The sequence below is a fragment of the Panthera leo genome, chromosome D1 (genome assembly GCF_018350215.1).
Source record: "Panthera leo isolate Ple1 chromosome D1, P.leo_Ple1_pat1.1, whole genome shotgun sequence".
Taxonomy (NCBI): domain Eukaryota; kingdom Metazoa; phylum Chordata; class Mammalia; order Carnivora; family Felidae; genus Panthera; species Panthera leo.
The window spans coordinates 109,125,538-109,148,491 of NC_056688.1; the positions used below are offsets into that span (position 1 = coordinate 109,125,538).

Consider the following 22,954-nt stretch of genomic DNA (forward strand, 5'->3'; position numbering starts at 1 on the left):
GTACCTTCCACCTCCCCCGCGCTGCAATGCTAGCCACATAGCAGGCAGCAATCTGTGTTTGTTGAATGAGTGAATAGGAAGCTTCTGAAGTGTCCCCAGTGGCCTTGGCATAAGGGGAGACTGACAAGTAGTGACTGGGCCTCACTGAGGTGTCAAGATCAAGGAAAACCGCATAGAAAATCCAGAGGAAGGCCTACAGACTGCTATTGTGGGCGGAAAGGCCTGGCTGGGGAGACACGCTGTCTGTGATGGAGCAGAGCATGAGAGAGTCAAAGACCAGAGTTGAAAACCATTAATAAGGGGCCTGCTTTCCACATACCTTACTCTCTGCGTCTCTTCCCTCTGGCCATTCCTGATTTATATATCCCTTTATAACGAACCTGTAAACCAGCGAGTGAAATATTTCTCCAACTGCTGTGATTTGCTCTAGCAAATTAATCAGATCCACTGAAGGGGCTGCTGGAACCTCTGATTGACAGCCAGTTGGTCAGAAGCACAGGTGACAACCAGGACTTCCAACTGGCATCTGAAGGGCAGGCGGTCTGGTGGGGCTGAGCCAGTCGGCTGTGGGATCTGATGCTGTTTCCAGGTAGATGGTGTCAGAATTGAGTTGCATTGTAGGACACTCAGCTGGTGTCAGAGAATTGCTTGGTGTGGGGGGAAAACCCACGCATCAGAATTGGTGTCAGAATCGTATGTATAGAAATACAACTGAATTTTGTGTGTTCCTCTTGAATCTTCTAGTTTTGCTGAATTATTTTTTTAATGTTGATTTTTGAAAGAGAGAGAGAGAGAGAGAGAGAGAGAGAGAGCGCACAAGCAGGGGAGGGGCAGAGAGAGAGGGAGACACAGAATCTGAAACAGACTCCAGGCTCTGAGCTGTCAGCACGGCTGAGCCACCCAGACGCCCCTCAATTTATTCATTAGCTGTAAGTGTGTGTGTGTTGGTGTGTGTGTGTGTGTGTGTGTGTGTGTGTGTGTGTGTGTTGCGTGTATATTCTTCAGAATTTTGTTTTCTGTATATGTGTGTATTATTTCATCTGTGAATATGGATAGTTTTGCTTCTTCCTTTCTAATTTGGATGCCTTTTATTTCTCTTTCTTGCCAAATTGCCGGAGCTAGAGCTTCCAGTACAACATTGAAAAGATGGAATGATAAAAGGCTTTTCCCTCATCTTCGGGAGAGGCTTTCAGTCTTTAAACATTGAATATGACATGAGGTGTGGATTTTTCATAAATTTTCTTCATCAGGTTTAGGAAGTTCCCATCTATTCCTTGTTTGTTGAGTGCTTTTATCTTGAAAGGGTGTGGGGTTTTGTCACATGTTTTTTTCTGTATCAGTTGAGATGATCTTGTGTTTTTCCCCCTTCCCTCTATTAACGTGGTGTATTACGTTAAGTGGTCTTTTTATGTTGAACCACCTTGCATTCTGGAGGGGATCATGCTGGGTCATGGTATATAATCCCGTTGATGAGCTATGGGTTCTGTTTGCTAGCATTTTGTTGAGATTTTTACATCTATATTCATAAGGGATATTGGTTATTAAGTTTTCTTATGATGTCTTTATCTGGCTTTGGCATCAGGGTGGTACTGGTCTCATAGAATGAATGAGTTAAGAAGTGTTTCTCCGCTCTTGTATTTTTTGGAAGGGTTTGAGAGGATTGGTGTTTGTTCATTCTTTAAATGATTGGTAGAATTAGCCTGTGAAGTCATCCGGTCCTGGAATTTTCTTTGTTGGTACATTTCTGATTACTGATTCAATCTTGTTACTTGTTACAAGTATGTTCAGACTTGCTATTTCTTCTTTAATCGGTTTTGGTAATTTGTGTGTTTCTAGCATTCGTTAATTTCATCTAGGTCTCTTGTTTGTTGGTGTACAACACAGTATTCTCTTAAAATCCTTTTTATTTCTGTATAATCAATAGTAATGGACCCGCTTTCCTTTCTGCTTTCAACAGTTTGGAGGTCCACTTTCTCTTTTTCTTGGTAGTCTTGTCAAAACTTTGTCCATTTTGTTGATTGTTTCAAAGAACCAACTTTGTTTCATTGATTTCCTCTGTTGTTTTTCTGCCCTCCACCCTAATTATTTATCATCTCCTTCTTTCTGTTAGCTCTGGGCTTAATTTGCTCTTCTTTTTCTAGTTCATTGAGGTGTAAAGTTAGGTCAGTGATTTGAGACCTTTCTTTTTTTTTCAGGACCCGGATATCAAGAACCTCACACTGCACCCACTGAGCTGGTCAGACACCCCCTTCTTCCATTTTAATGTAGGCATTTACAGCTATACATTTCCTCTCAGCATTGCTCTGGCCGCATCCCATACATTTCAGTGTGTTGTGTTTTCATTTTCTTTTGTCTCGAAGCATTTTCTAGTTGGTCTTTTGATTTCTCCCTCCTTCCTTCCTTCCTTCCTTCCTTCCTTCCTTCCTTCCTTTCCTTTCCTTTCCTTTCCTTTCCTTTGAGGGGGGATTTTCAAGGTAGTTCTTTTATTTTTTACAGCAAAGCAATTGCAAGCTAATAGTAGAACATAGTATACATTGTATAGATTCTTTTTTTTTTTTTTCAAAGTATTGCAGTATAATTGACATACAATGTAATGTTAGTTCCAGGCTACAACCTAGTGATTCTACAGTTCCACATCCTCCTCAGTGCTCACCACATCCCACCTGTCACCACACAACGTTATAACAACATTACTGACTGTATTCCCTATGTGCTACTTTTCATCTCTGTGACTTCTTTGTTTTATAACTGGAAGTTTGTACCTGTTCATACCCTTTGCCTGTTCCACCTGTCCTCCCAGCCCCTTCTCCTCTGGCAGCCCAACAGTTTGTTTTCTGTATTTATGGGTCTGTTTCTGCTTTTTGTTTGTTTTGTTTTTCAGATTCCACATGAGTGGGTGAGATCATATGGTATTTGTTTTTCTCTGTCAGACTTACTTCACTTAGTATAATGCCTTCTAGGTCCTTCAATTGTAAATGGCAAGATCTTATTCTTTTTTATGGCTGAGTAATATTCCACTGTGTGTGTATGTGTCTCACATCTTTTTTTTTTTTTTCATTTTTAAAAATGTTTACTTTTGAGAGAGACAGAGCACAAGTGGGGGGAGGGGCAGAGAGAGAGGGAGACACAGAATCGGAAGCAGGCTCCAGGCTCCGAGCTGTCAGCACAGAGCCCGACTCAGGGATCGAACTCATGAGCCATGAGATCACGACCTGAGCCGAAGTCGGACGCTTAACCGACTGAGCCACCCAGGCGCCCCTCACATCTGTTTTATCCATTCATCCATCGATGGATACTTGGGCTGCTTCCATATCTTTTAACTTCTTTTTTAACCCAGTAGTTCAGATCTGTTGTGTAATTTGCACACATTTGTGAAGCGTCTACTTTTTGTTTATTGATTTCTAGTTTCATTCCATTGTGATTGGAAATGATACTTTGCAGGATTTCCATCTTTTAAAATTTATTGCAGTTTTGTTTGGTGACCTAATTTATGATCTATCCTGGGAGAAGGAAGTCCATTCTGGTGTTTGTAGGTGAGTGTTCTATGTGTGTCTGTTTGGCCTCACTAATTTACGGTGTGCTCAGGTCCTGTGTCGATCTTCTGTCTGGTTGTTCTTTTTTTTCAACTTTTTTTTTTTTTTTTTTTTTTTTAATTTATTTTTGGGACAGAGAGAGACAGAGCATGAACGGGGGAGGGGCAGAGAGAGAGAGGGAGACACAGAATCGGAAACAGGCTCCAGGCTCCGAGCCATCAGCCCAGAGCCCGACGCGGGGCTCGAACTCACGGACCGCGAGATCGTGACCTGGCTGAAGTCGGACGCTTAACCGACTGCGCCACCCAGGCGCCCCTGGTTAAATCATTTTTAATCCATCTAGCAGCCTCTGCCTTTTAATTGGAAAGTTGAATCAACTCACACACCAGGAGGCCTCTTGCGCATAAAAGGGTAAGAAACTAGTGAGGACTCGTTTCTCAAATGTTTGTGTCTCTCCACCAGGCCTATCTCAGCACTTGCCACCTAGAGCTCCCTACAAGCGTTTGCTGATGGCAGCTGGCTGCTTCTGAGGGAATCTGGGCCTGCTGGCAGAGCTGTGTCAGGCTGGGGAGGTGGCAGTGCCCAGAGGACTGGAATCAGGAGAGGAAGGAGCAGGTGCAGCCCATCAGTCCCAGTATTTGTTTCCAGCATCGGAAGCCAGCTACATACTGATCTAATGGGCAAGTTGGGCTGGGTCTGCCGGGAAGGAGGATGGGAAGGTTGTGACATCATAAGGACCTCTGAGGGGTGAGTGTCCTCTTTCTGGGCCCAGAAAGCATCCTCCACTGCTCAGCCTACCGTGGGCTTGCTCCAGATGACCGTGGACTGGCACCAGTGGGTTTCCCGGGACTGTTGCCTGGCCTGGGGGGGGGGGTGTCTGGCAGGTCTAGGAACCCTTGGGTTCAACAGACAATGGTCTGTGAAGGTGGAGAAGGAGAAGGGGGTCAGGAAGTGTGTGGTCCTGTCCTCACATTTCCCAGTCCAAGGGTACAGCTAGACCTTGTGGTCCGTGCTGGTACCTCCAGGACCACAACCACTGTCTGGTACATTCAGTCTGTACTCCAGCCCCAGCCTCTCCCTAGGAGTTTCTGAAAGTCCCGATGCTCACTGCTTACAAATGAAAGGGCCAGGCTTTGACCCCAGAATGCTAGATCAGCTTACGTGCATTTAACCGCTGAGTTAAATGGCCTCTGAAGAGGCCACCACCCTCTTCTCTCCTGGATCTCTCCTCTGTCTACCCCCCTATTTGGGTCTCATCACTAAGGCCTTTCACCATTTGTTCCCAACCCACTGCTTCATCCTTATCCTCTCCCCGCTCGCCCTCTCTCACATCCTAGGTGCCACCCCCCTCCCCACCAGAAGTTCCCACTGCCCCCTGAATGTTCAGTGTCGGTGCCTTCCACCCTCCCTGGTACCTCTGCCTGGGATGCCCCTCCCCCACCTCAGCCCAGGAAACTCATTTTTCTTCTCTTGAGGCCTCAGGGCTGCCACCCTGACTTCCAAGAGGAATCCAGGCATGGGCAGAAAGGCCGGTGCCTCTAAAAGCAAAAACCTGTGCTCTTCTCTGGGCTGGGCAGGGTAGTACGGATGTGTGGTGGAACAAGCCTTTCTTCCATCCCTCTAGAAAATTGGCTGACTGCCTCTCTGAGGCTCCATTTTTGAGGAGGAGGGCCTGGGGAGGCAGGGGACACCAGTGGAGGGGGAAAGCAATAGTTGTCCATGCAGCCAGGTGCTTTGCCCAGGAGCACAGGACATCATGTGGTCAAGAGGGCCCAGCAGAGGGATGCCCACGAATCCCTGCCCCTCTGAGGGCCTCAGTCATCCCATCTGTCAAATGGGTACAATTATCCCTACCCTACCCAGCTTATCAAAGCTGATAGAGCTGAAAGCGCTTTGGAAATAAAGACTCCGTGAATTGATGATACAAATGAAGAAGGTTGTTATTAGACCCAGGAGTGGGTTTGGAAGGAAAACAGCAAAAAGTGGGGAGCAAGTGCTTAGGACTCCTGCCTCGAGCCTCGTGAGGGAAGGAGAAGCAAGTAGTGGGCAGGAAGAACAGCACCTATAGGGAGGAGAGAGGTGGGGGCTGGGTCCCGGCTCGGCCATGGACCAGGTCATTTCCCCCCGAGATCCGGTTTCCTCACCTGTACAGAGGGACAGCACCGTCCCTGCCTGGCTCCCCCAAGTGTCTCAATGTGGCTTCCGTAAGAGAATGGGTGCGGGAGAGCTTTGCAAATTGTAAAGTGGGGTGCACACATGTAAGCCGCCCGCAGCTCCGGGACCCAGGCCCAGCCTGGCTCTGGGGAGCGGGGACAGTAAGTGTTGGCTACGCAAACACTGTTTGAGGCCCAGATGGTCCTTTGAGTACCTTCAGATCCCTAATGCCCGTTCCTTCTCCCTGCTGCCCTCGGCCTCCCAGGCATCCTCTGCCCTGGGGTCTGAGACATCCGATCGTGGAGTTGCTGAGGCCTGGGGAGGGGCAGGCCTGCCCTGGGCTGGCCCCCACTCCCACTCTGAACCCCAGGCTGGGCCCCAGCAGCCACACCTGTGGCAAGACCCCGCTGGTGGCCTCCAGTGGCCACAGATCAGCAAGCGCGTGTCTTGAGATTAACAAATGTACTCTTGATGGTGAGGAAGGGCCATGGTCCTTGGCCCTCTTTCCCTGATCGGCACCTGTGCAGAGAGGTCTTGTGTGCCTCTGAATAGTCTGTCTCTGTGATTCAGCTCCACTGCTGGGGGTGGGGGGTTAGAATGACCGCTGGTGAATTCTTCCTCGCAGCCCCCAAATGGACACCAGCCCGGGAAGGAGAGCAGCACCCACTTGCAGGTGGCACTTCCAGACCGAGGGGCACCAGCCCAGCAGAGGCTTGGGCCCGGCTCGCCATTCCCCCTGCACGGGGGTCTCAGCTCCGAAGGGGTAGCGAAGAGAGAGCCGTGGGCGAGCCCGGAACGGAGCATTCAGAGCAACGCCTTGAAGAGGAAGGAGAGGGCGGCTCCACAGGAGAGCCCCAGGGCCAGGAAGAAGGTCATGAGGGTGCCGGCCACCTCCCTCTCATGTGGCAGCACCTGCCTAGAACACACGGGAGCAGGCTCTTAGAAAACATCGGGCCAATCCTGGACCCAGCCCCAGTGCCCTGTGCCCCCCTTACGACAGGACACCTCACTTCAGTTTCCCGATCTGTAAAACGAGGCCACTGACGGGGACATCTCTCATGCCCTGCAAGTCCAATATTAGAGGACTCTAGACTCCACTGCCTTCCCTCTTGACAAAACGTCCCCAGCCTGGTTGTCCCCGTCACCTTTCCTCTCTCTGGATTCTCAGCTCCGTTGTCCCCAGCGTAAATAGTCCGTGAACCCTCCACTTTTGATCAACACCTTCGCTCCCATTAAACTGAGAATTTGGGGGGAGTAGCTGGGCCCTAAGGAATGATAGTTCAACCCATTTGTTTCACAAGTGAGGAAACAGGCCCAGGGACGAGGTCCTAGAACCAGTGTCTGGGCTACTTTATTGGCAGGAACCTCGGGCTGGGGCTTCCTCTCCCTTCCTGTCCCGGGGCCGGCTCGGCAGGGAAGGTCTGACCTGACAGGGTGGCTGGCACCTAGAGACAGCCAGGGCTGGGCTGGCAGGAAGCAGAGTGGACCCTCTCCTGCAGGCCGTCCCCCTCAAGAAGAGCTAGGCCACCTCCCCACGCCCAGGCCCACCCTCCCGACCCCCAGACCTGGGCGCCAGGCACATGGTAAGGGACATCAGGTAACCGTTGGACACCGCGAAGAGCAGCATGAAAGTGATGAAGTAGGCATCCTGCGGGAAGAGGACGGGCAGCCGGGACCTCTCGGGCACGTGGCACAGCATGAAGAGAGGCACGAATAGGACACGCAGGCAGACGAGCAGGGGCAGCAGCCGGCTGTCCTCATCCGGCTGTGGCAGAAGCCGGGGTGAGGAGGTGCCCGGAGCCCACCCCGGACAGACTGTCACTTCCCCTGACCTGTGACTCTACATGAGCCGGTGAGGACCCGGCCCCCAGACCTCTGGAGAGTGAGGGGCTGGGCCAAGGCCACCCAGCCATCAGGGACTGGCCTGGGGCTCGCCTCTGCCCTTCCGAGCTCCAGCTTGGGCTCTCCGTGGCAGAACTGGAAGAGACCTTAGACACCATCTTTGGTTTTCAAGCTGGGTTCCTCCAAGTACCCTTGGGGGTTCCGCAGACCCCTTCGGGGCACATGGGGTTGCTGAATGGGATTGGAAGCCGGGGATCCAGGCCCCATCCTAGCTTGGATCAGAGCAACTCCTCTTCAATCTCCTTTATTTATTGTATCTCCTTGGAAGATTTCATTTAAAGAAAGAGCACCTTGGCTAAAAGCAGTCCAAACACTAGAATCTTGTCCAGCGTCTCATTTGGTACGGGAACCTCCGTGTAACATTCCCTGAGGACCGAGGGCTGGGTTCTGGGCTGGATGCTGGGGAACATAGGCCATTTGGACGTGGCTTCTGCTTTCAAGGAGCTCACGGTCCAAGCCCTGGCTTGCATACCTCCAGGGGCCAGGTGCTCACTACCTCTTGGCCAGCTGTTCTGTTGCCAGACCTAGAGTGGTCAGACTTTTAGGAAACCACCTTTCTGTGCTCTTTCATACCCTCTGATCTCCAACTGCTTCCTGAAACCATCGGGCCCCCCCAGCCCAGGTATGCTCACCCATAGGAAGTAAGAGGTCAGACTCCGCCCCACCCAGTCCATGATGTTAAAGAGCAGGAAGCAGCAGATAGGGTTGAAGAACTGACCTGGGAGAGAAAGAGGGCTCATCCTGGTCCCTCCTTCCTCTTCCCTCCTCCTCCCCTTCATTCCTCCTCCCTCCCTCTCCCCTGCCCTGCCCTGTTCTGCTTCCCAACACTCACTCCACTTCCCAGGACTGGTGGAGCTGGTCACCATGGCTGTGATAGCGGGGAAGACAGACAGGGTGACTGCGAAGACCAACACAAGGCACAGCGCCGTCAGCCAGATCTGGGAGCCAGAGGCAGGGGTGTAAGCAGCGGGGCAGATTAGAGCCCAACGCGCAGCCCCAACCCCCAAGCGCCAAGCGCTGGCCGGGGCACAGGACACCTGGGGCCTGGCCTAACTGTGTTCCTGGCCCACTATGACCCTGATACCTTGAAGCGGACGCAAGTCTTAAGGCCCCATTCCATTCTAAGGGTCTTTAAAGAGGGCTGGAGAGAGCAGCTCTCTCTTCCCCAGGGATGGTGGTTGGGGGCCATGGCCAAGCCAAACCTTTTGGAAGACAATGAAAACTGAAGGTTTTCCTGGCTTCTGGATCTCCTCTGGCTCCAGCTCTGGCTCCTTCTCAGCGTCAAGGTCCAGAGTCAGGGCTACCTTCTGGGGGCTGTTGGGAATACTGTTCTTCTCATCTGGGGCAAGAGGGGAGGGCAGGGTCATGCCTGTGACAGCCAGGCTCGATGGAGGGCAATTCCCAGCAGTTAAAACAAGTGACCCTCCTCCAGCTCAGCATGTAGGCAAGGAGAATTAACTATGGAAAGATGCTAAGCTACTATTATTAAGCACAGGCATGTGTCAGGCAGAGTTAAGCACCTTAGATGGATTATCTCACTGCTACTCCTTTGCAAATAAAGAGACTGAGGCTCAGAGGGGTTAAGTGACTGGCCTAAGGTCACACAGCTTAGATGTTGTGAGACCAGGGTTCAAACAAATGCATTTCGAGCCAGAACGAGCATGCTGGAGCTCTACTGTCCCCCCATTTTATAGAGGAGAAAACCGATGCCCAAAAGGCAGCAGGGATGACTTGACTCCCACTGAGTTCCCTTCATGATCTTCTGTGTCTGCTCACGCAAGGCTACCATGGGGAGGACTCTAGATGGGGACGGAGGGAAGACGCTTCCCTGTGGAGGTAGCTTCAGCCTCCCCTGGGTCTTCCACTTCCCCAGCGGGGGCCCCAGCTCACCAGACTGGAGGAGCTCAGCTTTGGTCTCCAGCTCCTGACCTTGCGCCTGCAATGGTTTCTTGGCTAGGTAGTAGCGTGCGAACTCCTGCAGAAGGAAAGCGTTGGGCCTGCCTGGCTCGGCTGAGGTGTCCGGATCCCTCTCCACCCTGTCGACCTAGAGGCTGGAGTCCCCCAGGGGCTGACTCCTTTGGGGATCAGGTCCCCTCCTCCTCCCCTGGCCCCTCTCAGGGCCTCAGACTCAGAGCTGTATCTGAGATGCTCTGAAGTGGGGCCTTGAGCCCAATACCAACCAGGCTCACCAGGTGGGGCAGGCTCAGGTAACACACAATAGACGTGAAGATGCCCACGCAGGGTGTGACGAAGTACCCCAGGGCGGAGGTCTGGGCATCCACGCCACCTGTGCAGAAACTTCAGCTGCAGACTGGAGGGGGCTGGTCCCACTGGCTCCCACGGCGGCTGAAGCCTCCTGTCCCACTTCCCATCATGCACTTCTCAGATTCACCTCCAGGCCTCCGCTCACTGACAAACTCAGGAACCTGTGCAGGGCCCAGCCCAGCCCCGCCCTTTGCTTCTCTCACTCCTCCTTACTTGTCATTTTTGTTGATCACCTGTTACGTGCTCATTATTACTGCATACACCTTACAATCTGGGGACAGAGCTGTAAGAATCGTTTAGATGGGAAAACTGACACAGGTGAAGTGCCCTGTCCAATGTCCCCGGCTGGGGAGCAGTGGAATTAGGATTTGGACCAAGTTGATCTGAATCTCAAACTTGCCCCCCCCCCTTCCCTCAAACCCAGGTTGCTGCCACAAACCCCTATCAGCCTCAGGAATCCTGCCCCTGGCCCTATGGTAACCCATTCCTTACCTGGTCCTTCTCTCACTGTAGAGCCCAAGAACCCTACTCCCTGTCCCCAAACCCAACCGCCAGCTTCCCATCACCTCCATCTTTACCAGAACCAAAGGCATCTCACTCCTAGCACACTGTCTCTGCTCCCAGAATCCCAGAGGCCACCCCTGCCCTCCAGCCACCCAGTTCCACTCACTGGCCATGGCCATGAGCATGGCAAGAGCAGCGAAGATCCCAGCCAGGCCCTGGCCACTGAGGAAGAGGGTGCTGTAGGTGGAAGGCATGGTGCCCAGCTGCCCGAAGAGGCTGCCCTGCAGAACTGCACAGAAGGCTGTGGAGGGATAGGAGTGGGGCCGCCGCTCAACTAGACAGGCCTTGGAGGCTTCTCGGAGGAGGTGTTGGCAGACTCTGGACTAAGTTGGGCAGGCGTGAGACTCTGGGCCCTCTGGTGTATCAGCCCCCATTCTTTCCTCTGCTCAGGTGTAGCCATAGGTCTGAGGCGCCTGGGGCCAGGAGGCCTCATCTTAGGTCACTGTGGGTTTGGGACAAGTGGCTCTTCTTCTCCCTCTGGGCCTTGGTTTCTCATCAGGGATAGGAGGGCTGCTGTCCTCCCTTCTTGGATATGTGGGGCCCTTTTCACTTACAAAGAAGAGGCTGGGCTAAAGCCCTGGGTGGACTGGGTGGGGAGGTGGGGAGGTGGGGAGGTGGGGAGGGGCAGCGGTGCTCACAGTTGATGAACCAGACAGAGGCCATGGTGATGGAGAAGAAGGGCCCAGGGCTCATGTCCACCTTGACCAACACTGCCGTCAGGGCAAAAAGCAGCAGGATGGCCAGCAGGCTGCCCAGAATCCGCACCGTCTCAGGGATGCTGCTCACAAGGAGGGGCAGAGTGGACATCAGCTGGGCCCAGGCCAGGCAGGGGGAGGTGGGCAAGAGATTGAGGCCAGGGCTGGACAGAGGCACCTGGAGGGGACATGCAGGGGGAGTGGAGGAAGGATGGGAGTTCTGACCTGGGCCCAGATGGAGCTTCCTTAGCTGGGCGGGGGAGGGGCCACAGAGGGTGGGGAGCCTGAGGGGCAAGGTCTCTCACCACTGGTACAGGAAGGAGTTGAGGAGCGTGAAGAGCAGCAGGGGCAGCTGGGACAGCAGCGTCACCCAGTTGTTGAAGTTGAAAGTGTCTGCAGGGCCTGTGTGGTTGGTGCCTAGGGTCCCAGCGGTGTTGTTGGCCCCTGCCAGCCGCCCCTGGAAGTACTGACAGGATGCCAGAGGAGGGGGTACAGGGTCACCCTCCAACCTACCCTGAGGAACCCCCCAGCCTTCCCCCTCCGCCTCCTCCCATGCTTGGGATTGCTCAGTTAACGTCCGCGGGAGCTGTCTGTTTGTCCTTGTACTGATCCCAGCACCTGGCACACAGTGGGAGCTCGATGAATGTGCACTGAATTGAACAGCAGAGGGCTGGGACAGGGCCCAAGCCCTAAGAACCCCCAACCTGGGCCTTGCTCCATCTCTGAATCTTCGGTGCCTGGGTTCCAGCCTTCATCCCCCACTCCTGCAGCAGCTTCCAGATTGCTGAGTATTCATTGAGTGCCTACTGTAAGCCAGGCCCTGGCCTAGGTGCTGACCAACTACATTCTCTCTAGAACACATACTCGTCCAGTGTCTGCTTAACCTCCCCATCCGTCCTCCCTCCCCGCCCCCGCCACTGCCCATGGCTCCCTGCGGGGCAAAACCCTGAGGTTTTAGAATGGCATTTGGGGCCCTTCAGGACCAGAGCCCAGCCTCTCTCTTGTGCCGCATCTGGGCTCTGCTGCTAAGCTTTAGGTACCCCAGGCTCTGGTCCTTTCTCTGAACAGGCTGCATCGCTGTCACCTCCACGTGGAATGCCTTCTCCCTTTCCTTCCACGCCCCCCCCCCCCATCACCCCGGCCAAACACCAATGCTTTGCCTACCCTTCTCCCAAGTTACAAATCACCTCTTCTGTGAAGCAGAAGGAATCACTCCCTCCCCCCCACTCCCTCCCCCCCCCCCCCCCCCCCCCCCCCCCCCCCCCCCCCCCCGCTTCCGGGGGCCTACTGGATTTTACTCCAAGCCTGGGATGCTGAGTGTCATGTTACATTATTAATAGCTCTTTGCACCCAGCTCCCTCTCAAGACCAGGGGCTGATTAATCTTTGAGTCTCCGGGGCCCAGCACAGAGCCAGGCACTGAAGAGACATCTTGAAAGTTGTTGAACTGAATGTATATGAATAACCCAGTCCTAAAAAGAACACAAACCCCACATTTCTTCCTTCCCTTGAGAGAATGTAAGCTCCATGAGGATCCAGGCTCCCTCTGTTATGTTTCCTCCTGCAGCCCCAGTGCCAAGAACAGGGCCTGGTTCACAGTAGGTACACATTACTAACTGGTGGATGAATGAATGTAAGCAGTGCTTGGATAATCCGCTTTTGGAGTGGGTTAGCCCAGGGATGACTTAACCAGGGAATAACACAAACAGGGGTGGTGGATGGGTAGCTCTTTGCTAGTTCCAGAGGCCCCCCCCCCCCCTCCCCCCCCCCCCCGAGCTGGTAGCCTTGCCCCTGTAGGATCTGGGCATCTCTGAAAGCTTGGCCTTTCCTATCCGTGAAAGGGGCACTCGCCCTCTCTGAGGCTCGGTGCTTCAGCGGACAAACGTGCAAACGGGCATGATGAGGAGTCAAAGGTGGCATGGTGTGGAAAGCGCCTGGCACGCCTCTGGTCCAAGGCGATGGTGGTTGTGGCCATGGGGCTGGCACTCCAGCCGCGAGTCTCACCGGGATGGCCGTAATGAAGAAGTTCCAGGGAAGGAGAGTGCCCAGCCCCAGGATAAAGAAGCTGATCCCGACCAGGTGGTAGCTGTGGGGATCAGTCAGAAGGTCACCCCTAGGACGCGACGCCTCGGCTGCCGCCCCCCCTCCACGCCTCCCGGGTCGCCCCCTCCGGAGAGCGGACTACAACCCCCATCACCCCGGCTCAGGCAGCCCAGGGAGGCGGCTGATGGGAATTGTAGTTCCATCCAGTCCGCTTTGAGCCTTGGAGCGCCCGAAGGGAGCGGGTCTGCGCTGCCCACCGCCACCCGGATCCTCGTCCGCGCCCCACCCAGCGCCCAACTCGCCTGTCCTGTGGGGCGTCTCCTCGCGCCATGGCCGCCCAGCGGGATGCGCCGGGGTGGGAAGGAGGTTGGGTGCTGCACCTGCACCTACGCCGGGGCCCGGGGGCCAGAAAACCCGGGAGGCTGTGTCCTGCGGGCGGTAGACAGAGCGCGGAGGGGGTCGAGTCTCCCCGAAAGGGGCGGGGACGAAGCGGGAGCTGGGGAGGAAGGCCTGGAACGATTTCTGCGGGTGTCAAGCTCCGCAGGATCGAACCTCGCTCCGCCCCCGGGGCGGGGACAGAGGGTCGCACCACTCCTCCCTACCTCCCCCCGGCGGGGACTCCGGACTCCAGCCTGGGACCCTGCCCGACCTCGCGCTCCCGGCACGCACGGCTACCCTCGCCATCCCGTGCGGCTTAGAGGCGGCTGCCCCGGGAAGGTCCCCTGCTGTCTCCCCTGTCCGCGGGCGCCCGTCTCGGACCTCTGCGGTTTGAATATGCAGATATGCACCCCTCTGCGGTGGGGGAGGTACCCCGCCCCTCCTCCGTCCGGAGCTGGGGAGCCGACCTGGTGCGGCTGCTTCCCCCTCCGCCAGCTCGGAGGTGGTGCCAGAGCCGTGCCGCGCGGGGTGACGCCGAGCCCTCCGGGGAGCCGGCTCGCCCAGGGGTAACCTGAGCGTCTGCCGCCAGCGGTCCCGGAGGGCTGCGCGGAGCTGGGTGCTTCGGGAGACCAAGGAGAGGGCCAGGCGTCCCCAGGCGGGTCTGGAAGACAGACAGACAGACAGACAGACTGCCTCTTCTCCTCCAAGCGGGTGCCCGGAGAAGCTCCGTGTCTTTGGGGGCGCACTGCGGAGGCGTGGGCCCAGCGGGGCATCCGGGCGGGCTTCCCGGTGACCGAGGAGCTGCGTTCGGGGCAGCAAGGGGTTAAGCAAAGGCTCAAGAGGGAAGGGTGACCCGGAGGTGCCCTCCCACCACCGCCGCTAAACGAACAAACAAACAAACAACTTTCGGCGATCCCGGGTCTCATCACATCAAACCTATGAAGATGCACCTACCTCCCACCTCTTTTTTTTTTTTTTTTCCTGTGCAAAACTTTGAAAAGATTATAGACCATGGCCATTTTGAAATTAATTTGCTCTAACTCATGGAATTTACAAGTGGGTTTGTTTGCTCCGCAGTCACGGTGCATATAAATGCTGATCTAAATTACAAATTACTGTCATAAGTAATGAAATTTTATGATCCCTTCCAGATTACACGTGTGTGTGTGTGTGTGTGTGTGTGTGTGTGTGTGTGTGTGTGTGTGTTTTAGCCGACTGGGAGTCTACGGGGCAAAGACTGTGTTGTCTGGTTCAGTGTTTTATTATTGCAAACATCTAGTACCACTGACTGGTTGTAGTAGGTGTTTGATAAATACTTGGTGAATAAATGGATTGTAATAACACACAAGTGATTTGAGGGAGAACAGAGACAGCATTAAATTACACTGAAAGAGAAAGTTATTCTCTTTTCAATTTGCTTTCAAGCCTCCAGAAAATGTCAAGGGGAAAGTCTCAACTTGGTGCTAACGTGTTTCTAAGGCCTCTTGGTCTCGCTCCTTCTTTCTCTAACAAAAAGCTGGCATCAGGGTTTCTGCTGACAATTTCATATAAATAGAGGTTCATAACTTTTATGTTCCTTCTCTCTGTTTTTATTGTTGCTTTATTTTTTGGACTATGGATGCTAGCTTCCTATAATAATGATGTACTCTTTTCTTTGAAAAATAAAATTATGTCTAATTTAATAAAGAAATGTTCATAAGTTTATTAGAATTAAATAAAGATTAAATAGAAATAAATTAAAATATAAGCTTGTTAAATAATGAAATATTAAATTTTTATAATTTATTTAAAAATAAATGTGTTTATAGTACACCTGAAACTAATGTAACATTGTGTGTCAACTATGCCTAAATAAAAAGGTATAGAAGAGAAAAGATAAATTTTCTTATAAAGTAAATTCAAAATTAATTTATGAAAAATGAGTCATTTAAAGGAAATTAAGTAGGGGCACCTGGCTGTCTCAGTCAATGGATCTAACGACTCTTAATCTCGGGCTTGTGAATTTGAGCCCCACACTGGGTATAGAGATTACCTAAAAATAAAATCTTGGGGGGGGACACATGAGTGGCTCAGTTGGTTAAGCTTCCCACTTAGGCTCAGGTCATGATCTTGCAGTCCATGGGTTCGAGCCCTACGGTGGGCTCTGTGCCGACAGCTCAGAGCCTGAAGCCTGCTTCAGATTCCGTCTGTCTGTCTGTCTGTCTGTCTCTCTCTCTCTCTGCCCCTCCCCCACTCACTCTCTGTCTCTCTCTCTCTCTGCCCCTCCCCCCTCGAAATAAATAAATAAAACTTAAAAATAAATAAGATCTTTAAAAAAGAAAGAAAATTCAGTAAAAGGGACTGCAGGGTGGGCACAGCTGTGGCGCAGGTTGAACGGAAGGACATGAACAACTGAGGTTCGGGGACACTGCATTTGTTGAGGCGTGAGTGAAGGAGGTGAGGGAATCTCGGGGACAGAACAGCTTGTACCAAGAGCAGGGACGTGAGAGTGCTGGTACATTCTGAGACATACAAATAGATCCCTTTGGCAGGCCTGGTGGGAGCAGGGGGCTGAGCCTCTGGGACAGAGAGGGCTGGTTAGGACAGGCCTGAGGGCGGAGGAAGGGGTTTAGATTTCAGTTGAAAGGAGAGGTTCTCAACTCTATAGGACTCAGTCATCCTTTTAATAACAAATATTTTGTTGCTAGCCTGCAGTGAATTAATATGTAACAAAACCTACCTCTGCACAAAAAATGTCACGTAGGGGCGCCTGGGTGGCTCAGTCAGTTAAGCGTCTGACTCTCGATTTCCGCTCGGGTCATGATCTCACGGTTTGTGAGTTCAAGCCCCACATCGGGCCCTGTGCTGACAGCTCAGAGCCTGGAACCTGCTTCCGATTCTGTGTCTCCCTCTCTCTCTGCCCCTCCCCTGCATGTGCTCTCTCTCTTTCTCTCAAAAATAAATAGACGTTAGGGGCACCTGGGTGGCTGTCGGTTAAGCCTCCGACTTCAGCTCAGGTCATGATCTCGCGGTTCATGAGTTCAAGCCCCGCGTCGGGCTCTGTGCTGACAGCTCAGAGCCTGGAGCCTGTTTCAGATTCTGTGCCTCCCTCTCTCTGTCTGACCCTCCCCCGTTCATGCTCTGTCTCTCTCTGTCTCAAAAATAAATAAACGTTAAAAAAAATAGACGTTAAAAAATGTTCTTAAGGGGCGCCTGGGTGGCGCAGTCGGTTAAGCGTCCGACTTCAGCCAGGTCACGATCTTGCGGTCTGTGAGTTCGAGCCCCGCGTCGGGCTCTGGGCTGATGGCTCGGAGCCTGGAGCCTGTTTCCGATTCTGTGTCTCCCTCTCTCTCTGCTCCTCCCCCGTTCATGCTGTCTCTCTCTGTCCCAAAAATAAATAAAAAACGTTGAAAAAAAATTAAAAAAAAAATGTTCTTAAATAAAATAAAAATTAAAATTCAACACATTTTTGAGATTCATTCATGATGTATACTACAGTATTGTTCATTCACTATTCATGGATGTGTAATATTCCACTGCCATATGACGTTTATCTCATTGGATAAGTGTTGCAGGCATTTGGATCGCTTCCAGCTGTGTTCTAGTGTAAGCAATGCTGCTCTGGGTGTATTGGGCCCATTGTGTACATCTTCTGGGCATCTGTGCAGGAGTTTTGATAGATCAGGGTTTCTCAGCCTCAGCCCTATAGACATTTGGGGGAATAATTCTTTGTCGTGGTGGCTTCCTGTGCACCGTAGGGTTTTCAGCAGCATCCTAGCCCACACCCGTTACATGCCAGGAGCACTTTCCTACAGTTGAAATGATGTTTCCATACATCACCAAACATCCCCTGGGGGCAAAATTGCCCCTCCTTGAGACTCCCTGTTTTGGGGCACTTGTTTTCAGCTCTGTCAGGCCCAACACCCTCTTTTTATAACATATTTTGCCACACCACTTTGATGATCCTAAAAGAGATTCACAAGTAACATAACCCACCTACACAATTTATTTTTTTATACATTTTTAATGTTTATTTATTTTTGAAGGAGAGAGAGACAGAACGTGAGCAGAGGAGGGGCAGAAAGAGACGGGGACACAGAATCTGAAGCAGGCTCCAGGCTCTGAGTTGTCAGCACAGAGCCCAGCTTGGGACTGGAACTCAAGAAACCATGAGATCATGACCTGACCCGAAGTCAGACACTTAGCTGACTGAGCCACCCAGGCACCCTAAGTTATTAAATATGACTTTATTAATATGCAATACTTTAAAAAGCAACCTTGGGGCACCTGGGTCGCTCAGTGGGTTGGATGTCCGACTTCGGCTCAGGTCATGATCTCACGGTCTGTGAGTTCGAGCCCCGCATCAGGCTCTGTGCTGACAGCTCAGAGCCTGGAGCCTGTTTCAGATTCTGTGTCTCCCTCTCTCTGACCCTCCCCCATTCATGCTCTGTCTCTCTCTGTCTCAAAAATAAATAAACATTAAAAAAAAATTTTAAAGGAGGTCCCTGCAGATGTCTTCTGACACATTTGTACTCTGGTTTTGTTGCTTTTGCAGTAATCACACAGAGCAGGGAGGATCTCGGAAGTAAATATGTTTTGGAAATGCTGTTACACATTACCTACTGCTCTCCAAAGGACTGAAGATGGGTCAGAACTGGCTCCAAAACCTTTCCGAAGGAGAACGATTAAGTCATGTTTGGGGCTCAAAGGTAGTTGCAAGTTTAACCCAACTGTCTCTGTCAATGTTGGTTAACATTCCACTTCTGCTTCGGATGGAGTTAATATCCAAACCAGTGCTGTAAGTTCAAACTGGTCCTTAAGTCTGGTCATCATGCCTGCGTCCTTCAACTCAGTCTCCAACAAAAAGCGTCGTGGGGCCTATTCCTATCGAATTGCTCCGAAAATAAAAAACTGGAAATTCCTTACAAGAAGGTTTATCCTGAAATCCGCTGACAATTTTCTTCATTTTAGCACGATCGCTCTCCTTTTCCAGTAGGTAAACTTTCAACCATGTCTCAAGTTATGGTACTTCATTTTGCAATATCTCAGTTATGATGTTTCATATTGATTGAATTAAGTAATTCCCCAATGATTGCAGAGAGCGAAGAAAATACTTTTAAAGAATTTTCCTTTGGAGAGCCATTCTACTTCTAAGGCTAAGACAAAAATGTTTGGAAGCTTCTTCATTGTGACTGAAACGTTTAGGGAATTACCTATAATTTGAGGAGTCATCCTTTATTTTACTCTTAAGTTGAACTATGCGAAAAGGCCAGGAATTGATAATTATCCACAAAGATGTAGGTTTTACACTGTTCGGCCAAATAACATGGAAAAACATTAATTGATTTGTAGAATTTCTCGTGAAGATTCTTGGTGGCCAAGTGTTGATGAACGGATTGCGGTTACCTTTTTCTTAGGTTGGTCACAAAATCTCATCGGCTTCCAACTCATGTGAGGACAGACTTGCTGGGAATTCTTACAAGCACCTCCCTTTTTTTTCAAAGTAAGCTCCACACTTGGGGTGAGACCTGCACTTATAACCCTGAGATCAGGAGTAGCTGATCTACCAACTGAGCCAGCCAGGGGCCCAGTTATGGAACCTCTTTTTTAAAAAAAATGATTGTAGGGACGCCTTGGTGGCTCAGTCAGTTGAGGAGCCAACTCTTGGTTTCGACTCAGGTCATGATCTCGTGTTGTCAGCCCCACATCGGGCTGGCAGAGCCTGCTTGGATCTTTTGTCTTCCTCTCTCCACCCCTCCCCCACTCGCTCTCTCTCTCTCGAAACTAAATAAATGTTCAGCAAAATCTAGGGGCGCCCGGGTGGCTCAGTCAGTTGAACGTCCAACTTCGTCTCAGTTCATGATCTCACGGCTCATGATTTCAGGCCCCACGTCCTGCTCTGCGCTGAGGCACGGAGCCTGCTTTGGATTCTCTGTCTTCCTTTCTCCGTGCCCCTCCCCTGCTCACACTCATTCCCTCCCTCTCAAAAATAAATAAACATTAAAAAATTATTTAATTAAAAAAATAAAAAATGGTTGCAATTGAGTGAAATACATTGAATCTACAAAAACTTATGAGTCCATGACGAAACCAAAAAGAAATAAAAACAAAACCAAACCCCATGCTCTTTGCCACTACTGGGAGTGGCTGATACGAGTTAGCTCTTAACTCTGAATATTGGTGATTAAAAGGGAAAAAAGGAAAAAATTCAGCATGTATGGGAAATAACTAGGGTTGAAATGTCCTGACACCTAGTTATATAAAAATTATTTGTTATATATTTATATTATCTTTTTATATAGATGGAAAATGTGGCAAAATATTAACAATTGTTGCACCTAGATGGTGGATGCATGGATGTTCCTTGTCTATCTTTTTTGTAGGTTGAAGCTTTTCACCACAAAAAGTTTTAAAAGTAAGAATTTCTCTTAACATTTCCTATTAGTTTAACCAATTATCAAAAGGATGTTTTCAGGGGCGCCTGCGTGGCTCAGTCGGTTAAGCATCTGACTTTGGCTCAGGTCATGATCTCACGGTCCGTGAGTTCGAGCCCCGCATCGGGCTCTGTGCTGACTGCTCAGAGCCTGAAGCCTGTTTCAGATTCTGTGTCTCCCTCTCTCTCTGACCCTCTCCCATTCTTGCTCTGTTTCTCTCTGTCTCAAAAATAAATAAACATTAAAAAAATTAAAAAAATATATAAACACTAAACATTAAAAAAAAATTAAAAAAAAAAAAAAGGATGTTTTCAGATTTTCTCTACATTTTAATTTCTTTTAATGATTTATTTTTGAGACAGAGAGAGACAGATCATGACCGGGGGAGGGTCAGAGAGAGGGAGACACAGAATCCAAAGCAGGCTCCAGGCTCTGAGCTGTCAGCACAGAGGCCAACACGGGGCTCGAACTCACAGACCGCGAGATCATGACCTGAGCCAAAGTCGGACGCTCAACCGACTGAGCCACCCAGGTGCCCCAGCGTATGTTTTAATGTGTGGCAGGAAGAGTATCTCCGGACTACTCTTCTTTATTAGAAATATCTATTATAGTCTCTCTTGTTTATTTTCCCAACTGTATTCTGGAATTCACTTGTTTAGTTAAGCAAATCCTGTTTGTATTTTTATTGGAATTACATTAAAAGTACAGCTTATTTGGGGAGAATTGACATCTTTCTGATGTTGATTTTTCCTGTTCAAGAACATGATAGAACTGTCTACTTACCCAAGTCTGTCCTTAATGTTCCTTAGTAGAGTGTTAAAGTCTTGTTTGTAAATAGTATACCCATTTCTTGTTAAGTTTATGCCTGAGTATTTTATCTTTCATTGCTCATGCATCCAAAATGACTTTAAAAATTTTTTAATGTTTTATTTATTTTTGAGAGAGAGAGAGACAGAGTATGAGTGCGGCAGGAGCAGAGAGAGAAAGGGATACACAGAATCCAGAGCAGGCTCCAGGCTCTGAGCTGTCAGCACAGAGCCAGACACAGGGCTCGAACCCACAAACCGTGAGAACATGACCTGAGTTGAAGTAGGACACTTAACCCACTGAGCCACCCAGGTGTCCCTCTTTTTTTCCCCCTAAGTTTTCTTTAAGTTTAATTATTTATTTTGAGAGAGAGAGAGAGCACACGAAAGGAAGGGGCAGAGAGAGAGGGAGAGAGGAAGAATCCGAAGCAGGCTCTGCGCTGTCAGCACAGAGCCCCATGCGGGGCCTGAACTCACAAACTGTGAAACCATGACCTGAGCCAAAATCAAGAGCCAGATGCTTAACTGACTGAGCCACCCAGGCACCCCTACACTTTCTGTTGCAGGACCCAGTGTTTTCCTTCCATGGCAGAGACTGCTTGCTATCCACAAAAATCCTTTCTCTTCTTTGGTGGTAATAGACTGCTCATGGGGCATGTGACATCATCTATGCTTCACTTCCAAGGTTCCTTTGGGGTTGGGTTTAGCCATGTGCTAGATTTTCTTTAGTAGAATTTGGTTGGGGTGACACGTGTCACTTTCTGGACTGACCCACAGAAACTTTCCATGTGTGCCTTCCATGTCTTCTCCCCATGCTGAGGGCTCGAATGGTCACAACCTTTGCGTTCATGGAAGGTTTGTGCAGAAGATCACAGCTCTGATGTCAGCCCAGGGCTCGAATCGTGACATCATGCCCAGTGCTTGGGCAGAACTCCCCACCAAGCTGGCCCTGCCACTCTAAACTGTTACATGAGGGAGAATCAGACACCTCTGGGGCCTGTTTGTTTCGACATCTTAGTCTATCCCCACTGCAAACACCTTCCGATTCAGTTCAGAGGCTTTCAGGGCTATGTGGCAGAAAGGCTGGAGAAATCAAGGCAGAGCTTCTAGTCTCAGTGGACGATCAGGTTAGTGCTGACTATTTTCGACTACAATCCTTAGAGATGTGGAATGAAATATCTGATTCCACAAATGGAGTGCAAGGCTGAGCTTGTAGGGAGGAAAGGGAAGTTGGAAATCTTCGAGTACTAGAAACAAAGACGAACCTGAGTGCCAGGGAGGCAGCCTGTGAGCTGAGGGGCTGGCAGTCTCGGGGGCGCTGGGAGGGGTCAGAGGCTTGGCATTGCCTTTGTTGCTTGCTTGCTTTTCTTTTAGAGACTTAAAAACAATGGATGTTGACGACTTAGTATATGCCAGTCGTCGTTCTGAGCTCTTTACGTGGGTCCACTCATTCCATCATCACAACCTTCTGGGGCAGGTGTAGGTAATGCACCCATTTTACTGATGAGGACACTGAAGCACAGAGACGTTAAGCCACTTGTCTGTGGTTTCACAAGTAGAAAGGAACAGAGTCAGGACTTGCACCCAGGTTGTCTTGCTTCTGAGTCTGTGCTCTTAAGAAGCGCGTGTCGCTACCCTAGGCCAGTGCAAAAGGAAGAAGATGAATACAAACTTGGTTTCGGGCTCCGTTTTACTTTGGGAGTGATGGTCCAGGCCTGGCATCTATCAGCGCCCGTGCATCGCACATCACCCAGAATCTGGGGAGGAGGTGTTGAGCTGGAAACAGACCGCTAAACCTGCTTTCCGGACAAGCCTCTTTAAAGTCTTGGGGTGGGGAGTGAAATTCATTGTCTATGCTCTTTCCTTCTGAAGAACCAGATGCCGTGAGATGGACTAACATCACACCCAGCGCAGCAGTCCCCTGTGTCCCATGAATCCCAGGAAGCCCTCCCACTAACCAGCAAGGTGGTGGCTGTCATTTGGGGAGCAGCTATCTGAGCTGCTCTTAGGAATACATCCAGGTCTCCCCTTCTGTAGCTGTAGTTATGAGCTACACAGAGAGGGTTGGGGACCCGGAATGTTACATTTTTCACATCCCAGGGGTCCTCCAGACCTGAGTCTCTCTCATGTTACTGAGTACAAAAGCATCCTCTCGTAAGCACAGGAAGAAGCTCTCTCAGATAATTATAGATAGAATGATGG

At 50.7% G+C, this 22,954-nt stretch overlaps 1 protein-coding gene across 1 annotated transcript; it reads right to left on the bottom strand.

Annotated features, from left to right (window-relative positions):
• Positions 1-5,991: 5,991 nt before the first annotated feature.
• Positions 5,992-13,486, bottom strand: SLC29A2 (solute carrier family 29 member 2). Its single transcript, XM_042905045.1, has 12 exons — positions 13,458-13,486; positions 13,117-13,198; positions 11,419-11,579; positions 11,057-11,196; positions 10,525-10,659; positions 9,779-9,876; positions 9,480-9,564; positions 8,792-8,928; positions 8,422-8,527; positions 8,222-8,307; positions 7,253-7,452; positions 5,992-6,603 (listed from the first exon to the last, which is right to left on the bottom strand). The coding sequence occupies exons 1-12, from the start codon at positions 13,484-13,486 to the stop codon at positions 6,492-6,494; spliced, it is 1,371 nt and encodes a 456-aa protein (XP_042760979.1). The 3' UTR covers positions 5,992-6,491.
• Positions 13,487-22,954: the final 9,468 nt, after the last annotated feature.